Source organism: Ceratotherium simum, chromosome 17, assembly GCF_057802395.1.
Source record: "Ceratotherium simum simum isolate JZ-2026a chromosome 17, ASM5780239v1, whole genome shotgun sequence".
NCBI lineage: Eukaryota > Metazoa > Chordata > Mammalia > Perissodactyla > Rhinocerotidae > Ceratotherium > Ceratotherium simum.
In genome coordinates, this window is record NC_141916.1 from 39,734,224 (window position 1) to 39,753,732 (window position 19,509).

General features: G+C 35.6%; 1 protein-coding gene across 1 annotated transcript in view; it reads left to right on the plus strand.

The window, feature by feature from the left end:
* The window catches only part of ABCC9 (ATP binding cassette subfamily C member 9), a 121,484-nt gene extending 104,460 nt beyond the window's left edge, over nt 1–17,024 (plus strand). The window contains exons 34-40 of the mRNA XM_087442688.1: nt 1,244–1,374; nt 2,117–2,195; nt 4,095–4,203; nt 5,554–5,657; nt 7,875–8,008; nt 9,638–9,700; nt 14,771–17,024. Of these exons, the coding sequence (XP_087298814.1) occupies nt 1,244–1,374; nt 2,117–2,195; nt 4,095–4,203; nt 5,554–5,657; nt 7,875–8,008; nt 9,638–9,700; nt 14,771–14,908 (758 nt within the window). The 3' untranslated portion in view covers nt 14,909–17,024. The remainder of the gene's footprint in view (nt 1–1,243; nt 1,375–2,116; nt 2,196–4,094; nt 4,204–5,553; nt 5,658–7,874; nt 8,009–9,637; nt 9,701–14,770) is intronic.
* The last annotated feature ends 2,485 nt before the right edge of the window (nt 17,025–19,509 follow it).

The window sequence follows — 19,509 nt, forward strand, 5'->3', positions numbered from 1 at the left end:
TTATTTTGTTTCACTTATATATTTATTTTATACAAATATTAGTTGTGTGTCAGACACATTGTCATTTTTGTTTTTGTTTTCCACTTCAATATCCAGAGAATCCCTTCTCATCTGGACTTTGCTTGACTAGGTAGACCCGAAATGATATGACTCTTTAGGACTGAAATGTCTTGGATACAACCAGTGTCCAAATGGATTATTTAGTAACATTTAAAGAGAATTATAAAAATATTTAGACTTTATTACATTAATTATCAGTCTAAACTATGAACTATTAAATTCTCTTTCTCAAGACCTTATTAACTTAAATGTCATGACACTTGGATCTTAAAATACTGACTGAAATTCTCAGCTTTGCTAGAATAAAATTGGCAGGAAATTCAATACTGAAGACAGAATAATATTTCTTAACTGCAAATCTCATGCTTAAAGTGCATTCCTTTGCCTAAATCCTTCAATAACTTTCCAGGTCTTCAAGGGCAAAATCCAGATAACTTAGCTAAGACCACTAGGCCCTTCATTAGTCAACCATTGCCCACCTACCTAGTCTCATCTCTCATCATCTATCCACACAGCTTGCACTCTGGCCATACCAACATGGTATGCATTCTTTTTATCTTTATTCTTCTCTCTACATATATTTGAAACAAATTTTCCCATCCCTTATTCTTTAAGGTTTATCTCAGGCACCATCTCCTTTTGAAACTTTCCTGGAACTCTCGAGTTAGCATCATCTGGGCTCCCAGAGCCCCTTAGGTTGGTCTCCACCATGTGACCCTCCACGCAGTACTGTAGATGCTGACTGACTTGTATGCTTCTCCCGGGACACAGTGAGAACCTTGAGGTGTGCCTTTCCTCTCCACATTCCTAACACCTTGCACAACACCTCTCACATTTTAAGCACTTAAGTGTTTGATGACCAACTGACTGAAGAAATGAATCAATTCACAGATGAACTATCTTGACTAGAATTGAGTGATGAAATGCTGAAGAGACGTGATGCTGTTTAATGCTCCAAAAACAAATACAAAAAAACTATTTTTGAAAGTTCTTAATCAAGAGGCCTTTACTTTGAATGTAATTTTTATTAAGAAAAACCAGAATTTTGTTCAGTATTACTTTAAATTTAGAAACAATTTATATATTTGTATGTATAAATATATGTAAGTATGCATGTGTTTCTTTCTACCCCTCCCTCTTTCTCTCTCTCTCTGTTTTCCCCTACTCCACCTTCATCCCCTAGATCCTTCTCAAGTTCCAGAACATTGGCCGCAGGAAGGGGAGATCAAGATTCATGATCTGTGTGTCAGATATGAAAATAATCTGAAACCTGTTCTTAAACACGTCAAGGCTTACATCAAACCTGGGCAAAAGGTATGGAGCTTACTGCCATTTGATTTATTTCATACAAAACCTCTAAAAGAACCATTCCATCAGCACCTAAGCTCTTCAGACATCCCAGCCAAGTATATTCTCACTGGGCTCACGTAATATTCCCTACACTTTACAGGTCAGATTATCTACATAAAAGAGAAAAGGGAGAGATAGGATCAAGATCAAATACACGTTCTCTAAGTTTATTGCCATTTATTAGCCTCCCATGAAGATCAAGAAAGTCAACAATACTTGTGTTTTTCAAAATTTCTGGCTTCTGGCTCATAGTCATACCAGACATCCCCTTGAGAACTTTTGCATTTGTAGTAACTCTAGTCCCCAAATGATTTATTTCAGTTATTTTAAAAAGAGCAAGGGTACAGAAAAAAATAGACTCATTATATTTTTTATTATAAAATCATTTCTAAGATAAAATGGAGTACTTATTAGATCAACAATATACTAAATGCAAAAATTAAGCCACAAAGGAAAAACAGCACAACCACATACAAATAAAAAGAGTTAGAATGGAATTACTGAAGATTTGGTGAGGACTCCATCTTTTTATCTTAAAAATGATAATCTGTAAGGGAGATCTGAGAAGGGAATGATGATTTTAATGTAACTATTTGAATAGAATTGCAGTTTCACTATGGTATCTGGTCTAAGTTAAAAATACTTTTGCCCATTTTCTCTCTTTTGTCTGAGTCCTCTTCTCTCTGAGTGACAGTTGCTTTTTTAGGTGGGCATATGTGGTCGCACTGGCAGTGGGAAGTCATCATTATCTCTGGCTTTCTTCAGAATGGTTGATATATTTGATGGTGAGTTACTAAGTAAATTTTTTCACTGGCCCTGTGATGCTTTCCCTTTAAAAAATGCAACATCAACTTATCTAACCCTGCAGAAATAAGAAGCAAATATTTATAAGGACTTTCTGCCCTACAGCCCATGGTTTGAGGCAGGTATTCCTGATAAACAGTCCAGAAGCAAAGAAAGAACATAGAATTAGGGAAATAAAATTATTAGCCCTGCCCTCAGCTGTAGAGATTTTTGTTAAAGAATTCTAATAAACTGGTAGAATGAAAACAAGGCCACCCATTTGGAATAGCAACAGTTGGAGGTAGCATTTCACGAGGAAGATTGGCTTGCTTCCCACAAACTAAAAATATATCTCTTTCCATCAAAGGAAAAAAATGCAAGGAGATAAGTAATCTGCATTTTTAATTTTGATGCATGACTCTTACCATCATCTTCTTAATAACATTGTTTAACGATGTTAAGCACTTTGTGAGGAGGCAACCTTTGCTGTAAAATGCAAGCACGTGTTGACAATATACAAAAATATTTATTCATCCACAAAACTATTAATAATATGATACATGGAAATAATTTAATATTTGCTTTAGAAAAAATATGTCACATTATTTAGTCTATCAAGTGGCCTAGAAATAGGCCAGCACATAAGCCGTCTTGAATGACAGGGGATCCAGCAGTGTGCTGGACCATCTTTGACCAAGGAAGTGCTTACTATTATTATCTGTAATGACTATGATGATGACGATACTGCTTTACATTTTTATTGTACTTGGCAGTTGATATTATTTAATTTAATCTACACAACAGCTCTTGAGATAAAGAGGTGAGTTTCTGAACAACAAAGTTGAACTGGGGTAATTGCAGTCTCTTTGGGGTTTAGATTCAGGAACAGGGTAAGCATCTGCTGCTGAGTTAGCAGCTTGCTCTTTCCATGGCTCATAATAATATGCAAATACTTTAAGGATTTTCAGTGAGATTTGCATTTTAAGTCAATTACACGATCCAAAGATGATGGACACTTTTCTTTTAAAAACTGTGGTTATGACTGAACCTATTAGATTAACCTAATGCTCGTGAGTCCAGAAACATCATTTCAGGTCCCGTGTGGACTATCAATGACTAATTCTGTTTTTAATTGCATTAGGCTATTAAGATTTTAGTAGATCATATATTATTCCTGAAAGAAAGTTTAAGCTAATCACCTTGCCTGCTCTTGAATCTAAATCCAGCTGGAAAAGGGATTCCAGCTACCAAGCTGCCATTCTTCACCTGGCACACTCATCTCATAGGGCAATATTGTCTTTGCACAAAATGATACGATAAAATATATCTATCAAGTTGAGAAGAGGACTTCAAGATTGCACAAGTCTCTGTAAGTCTATGTACAGTATGGAGAAATTCATTAAAATTTGATGTCTGCATCATAGAATTTACTTTTTTATTTGTAGTATACTATACTGTTCAGTCAACACAGGAGTGAGTAAGACAGACAAAAACCCCTGTCTCCAGGGAGCTTATATTCTAGTTGGGGGTGAGAGACAATAAAAAAGATCAGAAAATGTATATAAAATGTCCTATGAAGGAAAACTAAGCAGGGAACCAGGATCAGGGAATATTGGAAGGAAGAGGACCCACTAATGGAAAAAAAGTACTTCTGGTTTGTATGAATCACATAAACTGAAAAAAAACCTCAAAATCCCTTTATGAGAAAATACTTAAGAAAGAGAAAATATCATCCAAAGGTATATTTTTCTTAGAGAGGTATAATGTTTTTAATACTTAAATGCAAAGCTTCATCTTCTGAATTTCAACCCTGAACTAGGAAAGTACTTTCAATTTGTAAACAAATATTATTTTCCTTGTGATTTTACTGCTTGCCTCTCATTTTTGTTTCTCTCTAACAGGAAAGATTGTCATTGACGGTATAGACATTTCCAAACTACCGCTGCACACACTGCGTTCTAGACTTTCAATCATTCTGCAGGATCCCATACTATTCAGTGGTTCTATTAGGTAGGTGATGTATTCAGCAGAAACCCGAGTGCCTCAGGATTTACCCTTTGGCTCGTAGGAGAGTTTTGCTTAGAATTGCTTTTCAGGTAGGTATGAAATGACATTATCAAGATAGTAAGATCAAATATTCTGTCCAACAGTTTGGATTGGGAAACCCTAGAGTTGCTCAATTAACCTATAGAAGCCAATCCTTTATGTCTATAGGAGCTCTTCTCTCTTAGTTTGATTCTACAAGTCACTTTTGCCTCTGTACTTGGGGGCAATGATTCTTAGTAGACGTTTCTGAGGTGTTTCACCCTAAAGATAGCCTGCCTGTCTCTTGTACGTCTGGCCTAGCCTCTGCAGATATTGAATTTGGTTAATACTTTGATTCCCCTATCCCTCACAACTTTTCTTTCAGCCAAAATTGTTTTTAAGAAGCTGCTACAATCTTCTCTCTGCCTGGTTTGCAGTTTCCCACGGGGGAAAAAAAAAAAGGAAAAGAATGGAAATATCTACTACCTCCTAGGTGCTTTAGATATATTGTCTCATTAAATCCTCAAAGCATTGCTCTAGTGTACATATTATGATCCCCATTTTACAGATGAGGATTTTAAACCTCAGAGAAGCTGTAACTTGCCCAAGTTCATACACTTAGTAAGTGATAGAACTGCGATTCCAAATAAAGTTTGTCTGACTCCCTAGTCCACCATGGTGTTATCCACCAGATCATCTCTCTCATTTCATCCATTCTTTGTTCTCTCTTGCTTCCCTCCTCCATCCACTTAATTACAAAGAAGTATTTGCCACCTCCTTTTACTGATTACTCCTTGTCTTGAAGAGAAAATATGTGGAAGATTGGTCGATATTTAATTACAAGTTCTGGATGTATCAAGTTATTTAGCAATACCATAGTAAATTTATATCTCTGAATATATTTATTATGAATACTACTATTGTGGTTAGTGCAGCACAGCTCATCCAAAATAGCATGATATGTTCCCATATAGATTTATGTTCTTAGCATCAGTTCTGTAGGAGTATTTTCTAGACACTATTAGAGTTACATTAAACACAATATGAAAGTGGATGAATCCAAGTAATGAATTTTACCACATCTTATCATGCATATAAACTTACTAATTATATCATCAAAACCCATTTTTTATGATGTTAAGGTCATTCATTCATTCATCAAGCATGAATTGAATGCCTGCTCTGTCCTAAGCACTGTTGTAGATACTGGGGATACAGCAGTAAACAAAACAAATAGGACTTACATTTTAAGGAAAGAATAGCGATAAGCAAACATACATAAAAATTCCTTTATTTTTATTTATTGACTAATAAACTGATTTTTTTTCCCTACAGATTTAATTTAGATCCAGAGTGCAAATGCACAGATGACAGACTCTGGGAAGCTCTAGAAATTGCTCAGTTGAAGAATATGGTCAAATCTCTACCAGGAGGTCTAGGTATATTTTCTAAATAATACATTTATTTTTTACATATGCAATTAATTCTACATGTCTCTATCTACATTTTATGCTAGAATCACATAATTCTAGTGTTAAATCCCCTTATATTTAAAATAATCTCCTAAAGGTCATTAGGATACTTCAGAATCTAATGATTTTGCACAAAGTACAACAGGATGAACCGTATAACATTCGGTTGCATGTGAGCACTTCCAAAATATTCCCATTAATACATTTATATCTTTAGTCTTTTCACCATTGGTGGGTACAGGTCACTTTAATCAGAATATTTCCTTGTGGTCATTCTGTCACGTGATTTACACGTTCACTTACCCTCAGTAAATGGAAAAGGGGACTGAAGAGGCTGTTAGGTTCAAAGAGTGCTTGGTGCCTTTTAGGAGCAGGCGACTTCTCCACATTGGCAGCCATTTTCTTTGCTGCCAGGAGGGCATGTTCCTTTTATTTACGTAACATAATTTTTTTGAAGACATTATTTTCTATTACCTTGCTGCAGTATCAGTTTTGTCACTTGTGTAATGGATGAAACATGCACTCAAACAGGCACTGATATAAATTCAGTCTTAGAGGTAGTACAGTTTCTGGTAAATAACTGATGACAGAACAAAAGAGCCATGTGAATAACAAAAGAACAGCATGATTAATGAAATAACCGAGAGTTCACGAGACAGTCTTTAATTCATAGAAATGAACATCTATGGTTTTGGACTTTTGCTTCCTTAAAATCTGAACTCATTTAAGAAAGCAATCAGGAAGATAATAGTTAGTTGATATTCTAATTTTAATACATAATATGTAGTTGCCAAATTGTTTGTGTTGTTTTGGCATCTAGTTTAAAAAAAATCAGCCTACAAAATAACACCATGTTTATTTGTTAGTTTTTTTGGGAAAGAAGACCTTCTCAAAAACAATACCTTTTATGATTTTAATTAAGTCCCAGGGAGAAGGCATCTCATAAACAAAATTTGAGACAGCATGTCTTTAAGGATAGTTTTATGGACCTTGCCAGTGTCAGACTATGGAAGTAATTCCAGAAGTCTGGATGAACTTTCCTATAATCATTTTTGATGTCTCCTCTGGAGAGCCCAGCAAGTCCACTTGAGAAATTGATAATGTTTATAGACCTTTCTCCCTTGGTATTTAGAGCCCCCCCGTTAATATGTGGAAAGACAGGCAATTACATCATTATAGTCCTCTTCACTAACATGAGAGCTGCATGCACCTATTTTGAATCGTGGGCATAGTGTTTGGGGTTATGGTGCAGTGTAAACATCAGGGGATTGTATTTACACTATGTAATTGGACATTGTTTATGCTCATTGTCTTAATAAAGATTACATCCATTGCTTGATAAAGTTCTAGTTCAGGCCAACTCTAGTGAAGAACATTCATCATCCCCAGCATCCTTCTTATTTATTATATAAATTAAAATTTGGAGAATAAATGCATAGCCTCCAAGAGTGAGAAATTATGAGAGTTTGATTCAGTGAGAATAAAATAATGGAAATTTCCCCTCCATTTTCATACTATGAAAAAGTGTTTGAATTATAATAAAAGAGGTATTTTGGAAACAGAATTTATCTGAAACTCACAATAGTAGTTTATGAAATGTAGATGGAAACAAAAAAAGGAAATTATAATAAGAATACATTCATTTATCCATGCAACAATATTTTATTCAGCTACTAAGTCAGATACCATGGTAAGTGCTGGGGATACAATGATGAACAAAAACAAACCCAGTCTTTGCCTACTTGGAGCTTATAGTCCAGTGGGATGGTATAATGGAAAGAGAATGGGTTTTGGAGTTGAGAATATTCTGTTTCTTATCAAGCTCTACTATAAACGAGCTATGTGATTTTCGGCAAGCCACTTAATCTCTCTGGGCCTTAGATAATTACAGTAAATAATCTCTTGGAAAATTAGATTACATAATTAAATAACCTCCAAGGTCTTCCAGTCTTCAAAATATTTAGCAATATTTTATATCCTACTATAAGGAGGTAATTTACCATCTGTTGTCAAAAATAGGATGGCCCAGGATCTTCTTTGCTTTTCACATATGAAATCCTTGCACCAGTACAAAGTGATATCCAGCTAGCTGTTACATCATCTAACCTGTTTTTCACTACTTTGCCCATGGAAAATGTTAGTAGCATTTCTTTAATGAAATCCTTGCTTCTTCCTCTGATTTAGATGCCGTTGTCACTGAAGGTGGGGAGAATTTCAGCGTTGGACAGAGACAGCTGTTTTGCCTTGCCAGGGCCTTTGTCCGCAAGAGCAGCATTCTCATCATGGATGAAGCGACAGCTTCCATTGACATGGCCACAGTGAGTGCATTCTCTAAGCCTTTTAAATTGACGAGTTGGAGAAATGCACATGAAAATTACAATTTATTTTTTCCTGATGGGGTTCTGAATCCTCAGTACTATTATTTTGAGTGTCATCTCATTCATCTCCTTCATCAATGAATGATAGCACATTGAGAATTACAGTAAAGGAGACGCAACACCTGCTTTAGAGGAGTTCCTGTTGCTCATAAACATAAAACAACTTTGCCATCACTTTTTGATAAATTCTCAAAACAGTGAAATTCCAGGGCTCAGTTGATGACAGTACTGTACTGTAGTCAAATATTCAAGTATTATGCCATGGAAGTTCTAAAATGAAGGATACATATCTCTATTTGATAGAATCTACTGATAATCAAAACCAATCATTTCTTTCTAAAGCAATTTGAAGAAGAAGGATTCACTAGAATTAATAATGGCTAGAATTAATAATGACCTTCTCAATGTGTTCATGGTAATAAGCCAGAAACTTTGCCTTTTGAAAGAAATTATTTAAAAGTATCAAATATGTCCAAGAAAGATCTGTTTGCAAGGCTATAATCAAGTGAAGAAAAGGTCACATTAAACCACAAACTGAATGAGCTGGCAATTTATTTTATTCTTATAAAAGTTAACTTCGTATTAAAAGTTTGACATCAGAAAGGACAAAAATAGAAAACATCCACAACCTTATGTTATTTTCTTGCTGTACACTTTAGACTGGGTAAAACTACCCCAAAAAGTGAAACAGTTTCAAGATCATTAAGTGCCCGTTATATATGGAGATGCTAATTTGACATGATTTCTTTCTATTAAGTAAGACTAATCCAATAAGGTACCTGTACAAAGTTATATATCCTTCTCAAAGTTAACATAATTTAAAGCAATAAGGTAGTTAGTTCCTAATCAAGCCATTTCACTGAATAAGCATAACTACATCAAAATTACTATTAATTACTAAGGTTTTACAGTATTGGGGATTATTATAAGGATAATACTGCCTCAATAGAGGTGTGAGAGAGAGAGAATATGAGAATGATTTGATTGGCAAATAAGCAACTTGATTGGAAGAAAGAACTCTTTCACATTATGTCTTAGGTAATCAAGCTTTCCTCTAGGAAAGCGGTAGAATCTTCACCCAGAACTTCTTTTAAAACGTAACGATAACAGTTTGTGGTGGGAATAAAAATGGTTCCTGCCCGGAATGTTCTTTTTTGGGTCAAAATCCAAATTGGGGGCATGTATTTCATTTTTTCCCTTTTCTGACCCAAAGGTTAACACCATTTTAGGACTTTATTAGTTTTGAATACATACTGTTTGTGGTATAACTCAAGTGAGCATTTCCATGCCCGTTTGATTTCCTTTTCCTCTTTCAGTCCCCTGGCAATAAATCTGTCAGTCATTTTTGGTTGATCACCGTGTTGTATTTGCATTTTGAAGACACCCACAAACCCAGCATGAGCTTGCTGCTGGGGACTGCTCCCTGTTGTCCGTCCTGCGGAAGACTTAGGAGCGGGAGTTATCAGAAGGGATTGGGCATGGTGGACTCTTGTTCTTGGGGATAAAATATTATGGTGAGAGAAAGTAGTCTAAAGAAAATTCAAACTGACTTTATTTCTTTTTTGGCAGGAAAATATTTTGCAGAAAGTGGTAATGACAGCTTTTGCAGACCGCACCGTGGTTACAATAGCTGTAAGTATGGGAGACAGAGTTGATTTACTCCTCTTTGGTTTTTGTTCCAAGAGTCAATAATCTTTTTTTTTGAGCAATTAAAATATATTTATGGTGAATTATGTATTTCTCTGCTAATGTTCTGTATCTGTGCAAAAAAAAAAAAAAATCCCAAAACAAAAACTCAACTATGCTCTGAAAGCCTTTACATTGTTTCTTTCCAAACTGCTCTGCCTACCTCCCCTAAATTACAATGATAGGTCATGACCTGTGCTTTTTCACCAGATACAGATGTAGTTTATATGGCATAATTCTCTTTTCAGTAATCTAATGGTCTGCTGAACAGTTTCAGAAGCAAAATTCTTACATTTGACTGTCCATCTGCTGCTATTTATACTTAATTTCTATGTTTTATTCACTTAACTGTTTAAAAAAAGAAGGCAATGGAGATACCTCCAAGCTGAGGCAGATATTTTCTCTGACTTTAGGTTGCACCAATCAAATTGAAGAATTGCTTAAATCTTTGTAATTCATGTGACAGCTTACTTAGAATAGGCCCTGGTTTTCTCTCTTCCTCTGCAGAGGGATGGATTCTCGCTCACATTTAGGTTTAATGTTGAACGGAAACTATTGTTTAAATGAATCACCTGGACATTTTCCCTCTTGCTGATTCTCTTCTCTTCTTTCCATTTTTCTTTTCTCTCCAGCACCGTGTCTCTTCTATTTTGGATGCAGGCCTTGTTTTAGTCCTTTCTGAGGGTATTTTAGTGGAGTGTGATACTGTTCCAAACTTGCTCGCCCACAAGAATGGCCTCTTTTCCACTTTGGTGATGACCAACAAGTAGACCGTCATGAGCTACTCTGCCAGTACCCCATCCTCTGGTAGTTATCTTAGCGCCACCCCCTCAGTATCACAAGGCTAAGGCAGTGATTAAGGGGAGGGATGTGGTGACCTAACTACAGGGTATTATTATACAAATCAGCTCAACCAGGTGCTTCAGTTACTGTCAGTACCGAATGAGGCACGTGCATATGTTTTCAAATGTATGCATGCAAAAGATGGTGCTTTGATGAAAACTTGAGAACCAGATTTGTCTCTATCCTAAGGATCACTTTCACTATTCCTTGGGGATATTTTGTAAATGTCCTTAAAAATACCATATATCTTCCTTACCTGCCCTGAAGATTGCATTGTTTAAATAATTACTTAAGTTTAACTGTTGAGTAATGGGAGCTATGTGCTTGCGTGCTCGCTTATGCTTCCAATTTTGTGAATGATGCATGGGAGAAAGAGCACCCTTTGAAGTGCAGCTTTTTCAAGGTGGCAGGAAATGGTTCCCCATTAGGGCCCACCTTCTGTACACTGGGCCTAAGTAAAAAAAAGGCCACTTTCACTTTCCCAGTGAACTCTGTGGTTCCTTCTGCCCTGGAGGAGAGTCACCTGATAACTCATTCATACTTTAGTGTGAGTGATTCACACTAAAGTGTGAATGATTTAATGGGTAAGAGAATTAGCTAACTTGAAAAATAGTTCTCTAATATTTTCAAGAATTTTCTCAGTGGAGAATGTAAGGAGATATTTTGAAGGAGAAAGAACTTTCTGTTGCCCCTAAATAGACAGGTAAAGGTAGAAGGAGTAGACCCGTGTCTACTCAAAAGACTAGTTTTCTCTGTTCTGCATGAAGCATGGTATTGTTGAGTGGTCCCATTTAGTCAAGGCCTGGAAGATTACTTTAGCATAATTTGTATTTTCAACCAAAATATTATGTTCTCTTCTCTGATTTCTGTTTGCCTACATTCACTGAATACTTTTCATAGACCTCGTGTCTGTCACCCATTCTTCATTTCAAGACCACTAATGTGGAGGTGGCCACCAGGATACCTCAAGTTCTCCACCCTGGACATACAGGAAGCTGTGGGGAGGATGAAGTACTGTGGACCAACTCCTCTTAAGAGGCTCATAGGAGAGAGGGCACTGCCAACTTGCAGTAGACCCATTGTAGAATGATCCTCAGCTCTATTAACTATTTTTTCCTTCCCTGCTAAAAGCCATTCTGGTAATTTTGTTAACAACTGCCACTGAAAATTGTGTAATAACTTAAAAAGAAACTTTCTCTGGCTTCTAAAAAGAAGCCCTCATGCACCAAAATAGTGCATGGCATTTATTTATGAAAGCAACTTATTCTTCACTCTTGATTAGATTAATTTCTCCACAGCATTTTGAAAATTTCATCAATTTTACAATTGACACCACACTTTCTCAAACAAAAAATAATTTAGATTAATGAAATAAACACTGGATATATTTATTTTTATTGGCCAAGATTTTCAATGTTTTTATTTTTATTTTTTAAAATAAACATGATTTTAGTATAACAAGGCATTGTTTATAATATTCTATTTATGGATTTAGAGGTCAAATTCTCTTTTTTAACATCTATGATATGCTTATTGAAGAACTAATGTTTTTTGGAGGGAAAATGCACAGCAGCTATTAAACGGTTCATTAAGTTGAAGTTTATTTTTTTCTAAATGTATGGGTGTGCAAGTGGCTCTAGTCCTTTCTCAACAATAAATAAACATTATCCTTCAAATTTTGTTAATTCCTAAATATATATCATTGGTTACCAATATTCAGTGAATGATAGGTCTATGAAAATAGTGGTGCTTTGAATCTTCATAATAAATTCCCATTATATCTCTATAAGCTAGCTCAAGTTGATTTCTAGTAAATTTAATTAAAGAGTGTTAATGAAAAGAAAAAAAAAGAAAATAGTGGTGCATGTTCTAAGCTGGCATCTTGATCATATTCCACATATGTATTTCTTTTCCCCTCTAGTGAGTCCCAACTATGACTGCTCGCTTTTTTGAAAGCATGAACATTGAGACTACCCTATCTACATGGCCCAGGGTACAAGATAAGCCTTTGCCCTGGACAGCTTTAGGTTGGACCTTGGCTTGTTAAACAGATGGCATTTTTAGTTTTGGCACTCCCATCAGCATGCTGATGTTTTGACCTGCAGGGTCCAGGTCCAATATGGTAGCCCGTAGCCACTTGTGGCTAGTGAGCACTTGAAATACAGGTACTCCGAATTGAGAGGTGTTGTAAGTGTGAAATACACACTGGATTTCAAAGACTTAGTACTAAGAGAAGTATGTAAAAGATCTCATTAATAATTTTTATATTGGTTACATGTTGAAATAACATTTTGGCTATATCAGGTTAAAATATATTATTAAAATGAATTTCACTTGTTTATTTGTGCTTTTAAAATGTGGCTCCTAAGAAATTGAAAATTACATGTCTCACGTTTGTGGCTCACATTATGTTTCTATTAGACAGCACTTATCTCAGCAAGAGTAGCAAAAAGGCCCACTGCACAGATATTTCCCTTGTAAATCTTTATAATTTTTATTTATTTATTTATTTTCCCCAAAGCCCCAGTAGATAGTTGTATGTCATAGCTGCACATCCTTCTAGTTGCTGTATGTAGGATGCGGCCTCAGCATGGCCGGAGAAGCGGTGCATCGGTGTGCGCCCGGGATCCGAACCCGGGCCGCCAGCAGCAGAGCTCGCGCACTTAACCACTAAGCCATGGAGTGGCCCCACCCTTGTACATCTTAAAAATAAAAAATAGTAGGGGCCAGTCCGGTGGCGCAGTGGTTAAGTTCACACGTTCTGCTTCTGCGGCCCGGGGTTCACCAGTTAAGATCCTGGGTGCAGACCTACTCACCGCTCCTCAAGCCATGCTGAGGCGGCATCCCACATAGAACTAGAAGGGCCTACAACTAGGATATATAACTATATACTAGGGGCTTTGGGGAAAAAAAGAGGAAGATTGGCAACAGATGTTAGCTCAGGGCCAATCTTCCTCAAAAAAAAAAAAGAACGAAAGAAAGACATTCAGGACAGCAGTGTCTTGGAAGTCAAATGAAGAAAATGGAAAAAAAAAATAGTATTGGCTACCATTTATTATTTGCTGGTATGTGTCAGACAAGATGCTGAATTTTTTTACATGGATTATCTCATTTGATCCTCACCACCATTCTCCAAGGCAGATACTATTATTACCATCATTTTACAGATGTGAAACTTGAGGCATACAAATTTCAGTTTGTTGCTCAAGATTGCACACCTAACAGGTGGTGAAACCAAAGTATGAGCCAGGTCTAACTTCAGAGACTGTGCTCTTAACCATAGCGATAATAATGGGAGGGGAACATCCTCTGAGGGACCAGATACTCCCTACGAATGGTTCGATGGTTGGGTGGAAATATCTCACACTTTGAAGTTAATAAATCTGATTTTAATGCTGGTTCTTCTACTTGTATCTACATGATCTTCTGATTTTGCTTTATCTCTATGAACCCCAATGGTTTCCCCTATAAAGTGGAGAGAAATAACACCGACATTTGAGGAATGTTCTGTTGATTCACAAGTATGTGTGTAGAGCACTTTAAATGTATAGTATATGCTCAATAACTGGTAGCTTTTATTATTATTAATTACTAACACCAAAGCTTCTCTCCAAAGGGTACCGTGTGGAGAGAATGAGTGAGTGGCAGTGATATCTAAAGCCTAAGAGATGGCATGTCTAAAGTCCTGGATAATCCATTATAATACTGCATGCCAGAATGGACTTCCCCGTGTTGCCTTCCCAGAATCAAACCACTTTCCAGGGTTCTTCAAATTGTGTTAGCTTACAGAATTAGCTGAGACTCTACACAAGAGATAATTTTAGTCTAGACTAAACTATAACCCAAATGGCTCATGATGGCTCTTATTATTATTTAATTATTTGATAAACATTTGCTAGCCTACTTACACTTCCATGAAAATGATGCAACTACTATGTTAGCTACACTCAATTTAATACAGCCCATATAAGACCCAGCCACACTGGCCAGTATTTAAAAGTATGTAAATAAATACTTTAAATAAGAAAGAAAAAGAAGGGCTGTGTTTCTCGTACCTTCTTTCACCCCAAGACAAAGAAATGTCCCTGAATAACCAGTGAAATATGCATATTCCATTGCTTTGGCTTGTACCCTGAAGTTTGTAACAAATACACGTATTCTTTTCACTCACAGCATCGGGTTCACACTATTCTGACGGCAGACCTAGTCATTGTGATGAAGCGAGGAAATATTTTAGAATATGACACTCCAGAAAGCCTCTTGGCCCGCGAAGATGGAGTATTTGCTTCTTTTGTTCGTGCAGACATGTGAAGAGGTTTCTTAAAACGATACATGTATTTAAAATAACGCAGTCATAACCTACTTAATGGATCATCGGCTTGACCTTCGTAAAGCGGCATCTTAAACTTTGACCCATTTTCGTAAAGCTTATTATGTTGTGGAACTTTGTAATTAGTAAGAATGTCACTTTATCAGTGAATATTGCATTTCCTATATTAACATGTCTTATTCCTAGTTTTGTTTTGTTTTCTAAGATATTACTGCTTAATATATTCATTAAGGATGTTTTTCTAATGATTAAGCCACTTTATCTTTAGGAATACCACATTGTATTAAAACATGTAAGCTACTTTAAGTGGTAAATCAACAGCTGTGTTTTCTCATAATTTTAAGTCTGGTAAATATCTCTCAGGCACAGAAGTTACATTGAGTATTCAATATTATTATATTCTTATTTGTAAGAATATATTATCATTTTTGTTGGTGTCTCCAGATGCTATTTGAAGAGAATAAAAGGACAGGTTTTGACTCAGTTAGAAAGTGAAACACTCAAATTCATTATCTACTGTATGAGAATATTTTCTGTATTCATTAGTAATACTGATGTGTCCTTTGGCAGTCTCCTTTTTTCATCTTAATTGTTTCCTGTCACCAAGAAGTTATCACATTTATAGTAGTTCTGTAAAGCCAAAGCCTTAACTAGAAAGATCATGAAAAGAGTTTGGATATTTGAAAAATTGTACTCAAGTTTCTGTTTTTCCCTGTCTAGTAAGGAAAGAGTTCTTAAGATATCACACATAATGTGCCTTTTCCAGAGTAATTCAAAGTCATTTCAAAGAGTAATTAGGTTCAATCCTTCAGTGGCAGGCCAGCTAAAGCTTTCTATGGTTTAATTCATCATTAGATGTGGTTATGATCCTGAGCTCTAAAATGCCACATTATTCAAGATTCAGGAGCATAGACAGGTGGTCTTATTTGCACAGGATATATATATATATATATATATATATATATATATATCATATATGTATCAAGTATCTATTTCCATTTATTTCTAGGTGGAAGAGTGTACTTCTTTTAGACATTTATGCCCAGTGGTGTCACACCTGTATACATTTGCTTTTGTTCTAATTTTAATGTGCATGTAAAAAGTGTATCAAAAATGTTATTCTAATTTTAATGCGCATGTTAACAGTGTACCAAAAATTGATAGGATACTAATGCTATGTTTTGCTTAAATGTAAAATAAATTTAAAAATACCAAAGGTTACCTTCACTGTCATGCTAGCAGCCAAAGCTTTCTACTACAATTCTGTGCCCATCTCATCTAAATATCATTGATTTTCATATGAGGATCTGCATGCATTGTAAGATTTTGAAGAATTATGATTGATGGAAAAAGAGAATTTACACTCCTTCCCTTTAGTTCTTGTGTTCAGTTTATTGTCTTGGGTGTTCACTCCTGGAAAATCTGTAATACTTGTTTATCCAGAATATATAACTGGGCCTTCTGAATACAGAGCCCTGATGGTTTACCAAAAATAAGTTCCACAAGGATGGACAAAAATGTTCTATGTTATTTAGCTTAAATTGTCATGCTTCATTGTATATATAAAACTTCATTGGGAGAAAAATCCTCTTATTGCTTCCTGAAAGCTAAACAGAACAGAATCAGTAACCAATAACTTGATCTTGAAAATATTTTCTAAAAATTCAACCAGTCTGCTCAAAGTATCGCTGGCATGCACATGTTTTGTAGGGCTGAATTTACATGATGCTTATTACTGATTACTGATGCTTGTTACCTCATTCTCACAGAGAAATGGGGATTTACCCATAGAAATAATCCCTCACAATATATGTAAATTATACTGCTATATAGGCAACATCAGCAGAAGCATATCTAATTACACTAAAGTGAGAATCATGTTTAACATTCTTACACCCAAGTGGTCACTGGTTCCTTCATAACTTTTAGTCACTTGAATAAGTGTTTAATTGTTTACAAAACTAAATTGACTGAATAAAGTCAGGGGTGATTTTTTTAAATTGTTTAACCATTTATTATGTTATATGTATTATCTATTGAATATAGAAATGATTTATCTTGAATAATTTTTTACTAAAGAGGTACATATATATAAAAGAAGAGCAGCATAACCAAATCAAATTTATATGTACAAATTTTACATTTAATTAACCAAATCACTTTTACAAGTTTTAATTCCTTAATATTTGTTAAAAGCAATAAATGCATAGGCTTTATATTAAAATAACAAGGTTACTGATATCGAGAGAGAAAAACATCTCTCTCTTAAATGATTGTGTATCCTCTACTTTTATACTTGCACACATGATCCATTTAAAAGTCAACTTAGCTCTCAATTAGATACCAGAAGACCATTCTAAGTAACTGATACTTGAGATCTGGGACCATGTCTTGTTTGTCTTTGCACCCTTGGTACTTAATACAAGTGCCTGGCCCACAGTAGGCCCTAATAAGTATAGTTGATTGATCCATTGATGAGTTTCACAGCTAGCCATTTGCCTATAACCATGGGTTATTCTCTTCTCTTTCTGTGTTGTGTTTATTCTACTGTGAAAATATATTGGCTTGGTGTTGTATAATAAATTACTCTTTTTGTTTACTCAACTAAAGAGGATGATTATTCTTTCACTTATAATACAATTGGGTATCAACGAGGACCGATCAATAGATGTAAATCAACACCAGTTGCCAAGACAATAGCTGACTCTGCTTTGACGATTTGGTTTCATATTTGCCACTGTCATGCACTTCATCAGTTTTATATATAGGCCTCAGGGAAGTTTCCATTAAGTAGAACAGCTATATCAATAAATTTTATTACATCTCTAATTAAATAGCTGGATGTCTGAATTTTTTCCTGTGTTTATCGATCAATTCTTCTGGTTGTCTTTCAATATATCTTTTATCACTTATTTTGTACTACATTCTTTCGAGTTCTGTGAGTTATAGTACTACGATAATTCCCTCATTGCCCCATTATCCAAAGTTAAATTCAGTCTTCTAATTTTAGCCTTTTAGCATCAAAAACAGTAGCCAAAATGTTGTATCCTGTAATTTAAGTTCAATTTTTTCTTTAGTAACTACATATCATTTACAACAGATTTTCTCAAGCATTAGTAAGAGTCACCTAGCTCAAACTCTCCAATGAAAGGGCTTCTATCTGTATTGGTAGCAAATGCCTCCAGGTGAGATTCATAATCGGCTAAGTGTGGGAATCACTGGTCTACCTCAGTCACCATCCTAGCTTCTCTTTATTATGCACATGGAGCCATAAAATCCTGAAGGTGATTTTCACATGCTTCCTATCTTTGCTGACACTACCTTACATGGGATTTCTAAAACAAGCCTCTCTGGGTCATTGAGTGAACTGCCTTAGTTCCATCATAAAGGAAACAGTTAAATGAACTGAATCTTAGCTGAAACGATATAAACAGGGACTCTGAATGCTCTTTTCTTATGTTTCGTGGTTTAATCAGCAATATGTGACCTAAGAGGAACATGTATCACAAAGATGCAAAGCTTTTTTTCCCACATCTGATTGAGCTATTGAATCATTTGCACATTATTCTGCTGAATTTTAATTCATATTTCCCAATGTTCACAGTACATAAATATGACCAATTTGGGTAGGTTTTACTATTAATGTTTCACCATAAGGAAAGAAGATAAATTATCTGTGATGATTATTCCCCTCTCCACCTTCATATTTTTTCTGCAGGTGTTATCATTGCTGACATATGAAGGTTGATGTCTTCATCCTAAATGTCTACTACACAGCATTTAAATGATTTGTAGTGGCAAATTTCCCTTAGCCATTCCCACTGTGGTCACCAACACCCTATTTCTAAATTGACAAAAGATCAAGGGAGCCACACCTGGAGAAATGAGTTCATTGGCTCTAAGAAGAATGTCCTCTGTAATCTCAGTGCCAGCAACCATCACAGACCATCTCCCATTATACACTACATATTAATGACAAAGAGCTTTATTTTCAGACCATTATTTTTATCACTTAATCTGTCCCCTTCATAAAATAAGTAACTTGTTCATATAAAGCAACAGTGCAACAAAAGTTATTGCTGCTTCATTCCCATTTTCCTCTTAGAGCTACAGTGTGTGCTATTTATGTACATTATCAGTTATTATTAAGTGAAAGACTACTGACCTTTAATATTATCAGGGCCAAGTGGATTTAGGCCAGTGCTTCCATATCTAGGAATTTGCTCTTTGACTCATAGCAGTTGGGGCTTTGTTCCAACACTGGTTAAGTAAAGAGAAATTTTTAAAAATTCCTAATTTCCTTCTTTCAGACACCCAAAATGTTCATCAATCCTTTGAATGTAGACAGAAACAGAATCCTCAACTGTATGAACCCATTAAAGTGTACGGCTAACTCTCTCTCACAGGTTACAACCTGTCCTCCAACCCCTCAGTACATGTGCGTGCCTCCCCACATACACACATGCATGTGTGCATACACTCACATTTTATCTTACCTTGTTGCTTTAAAGAAGAGTAGGGTTGCTATGAATCTTTACATTACATATTAATACAATGCATAGATAATTCAAATACAGGTGCT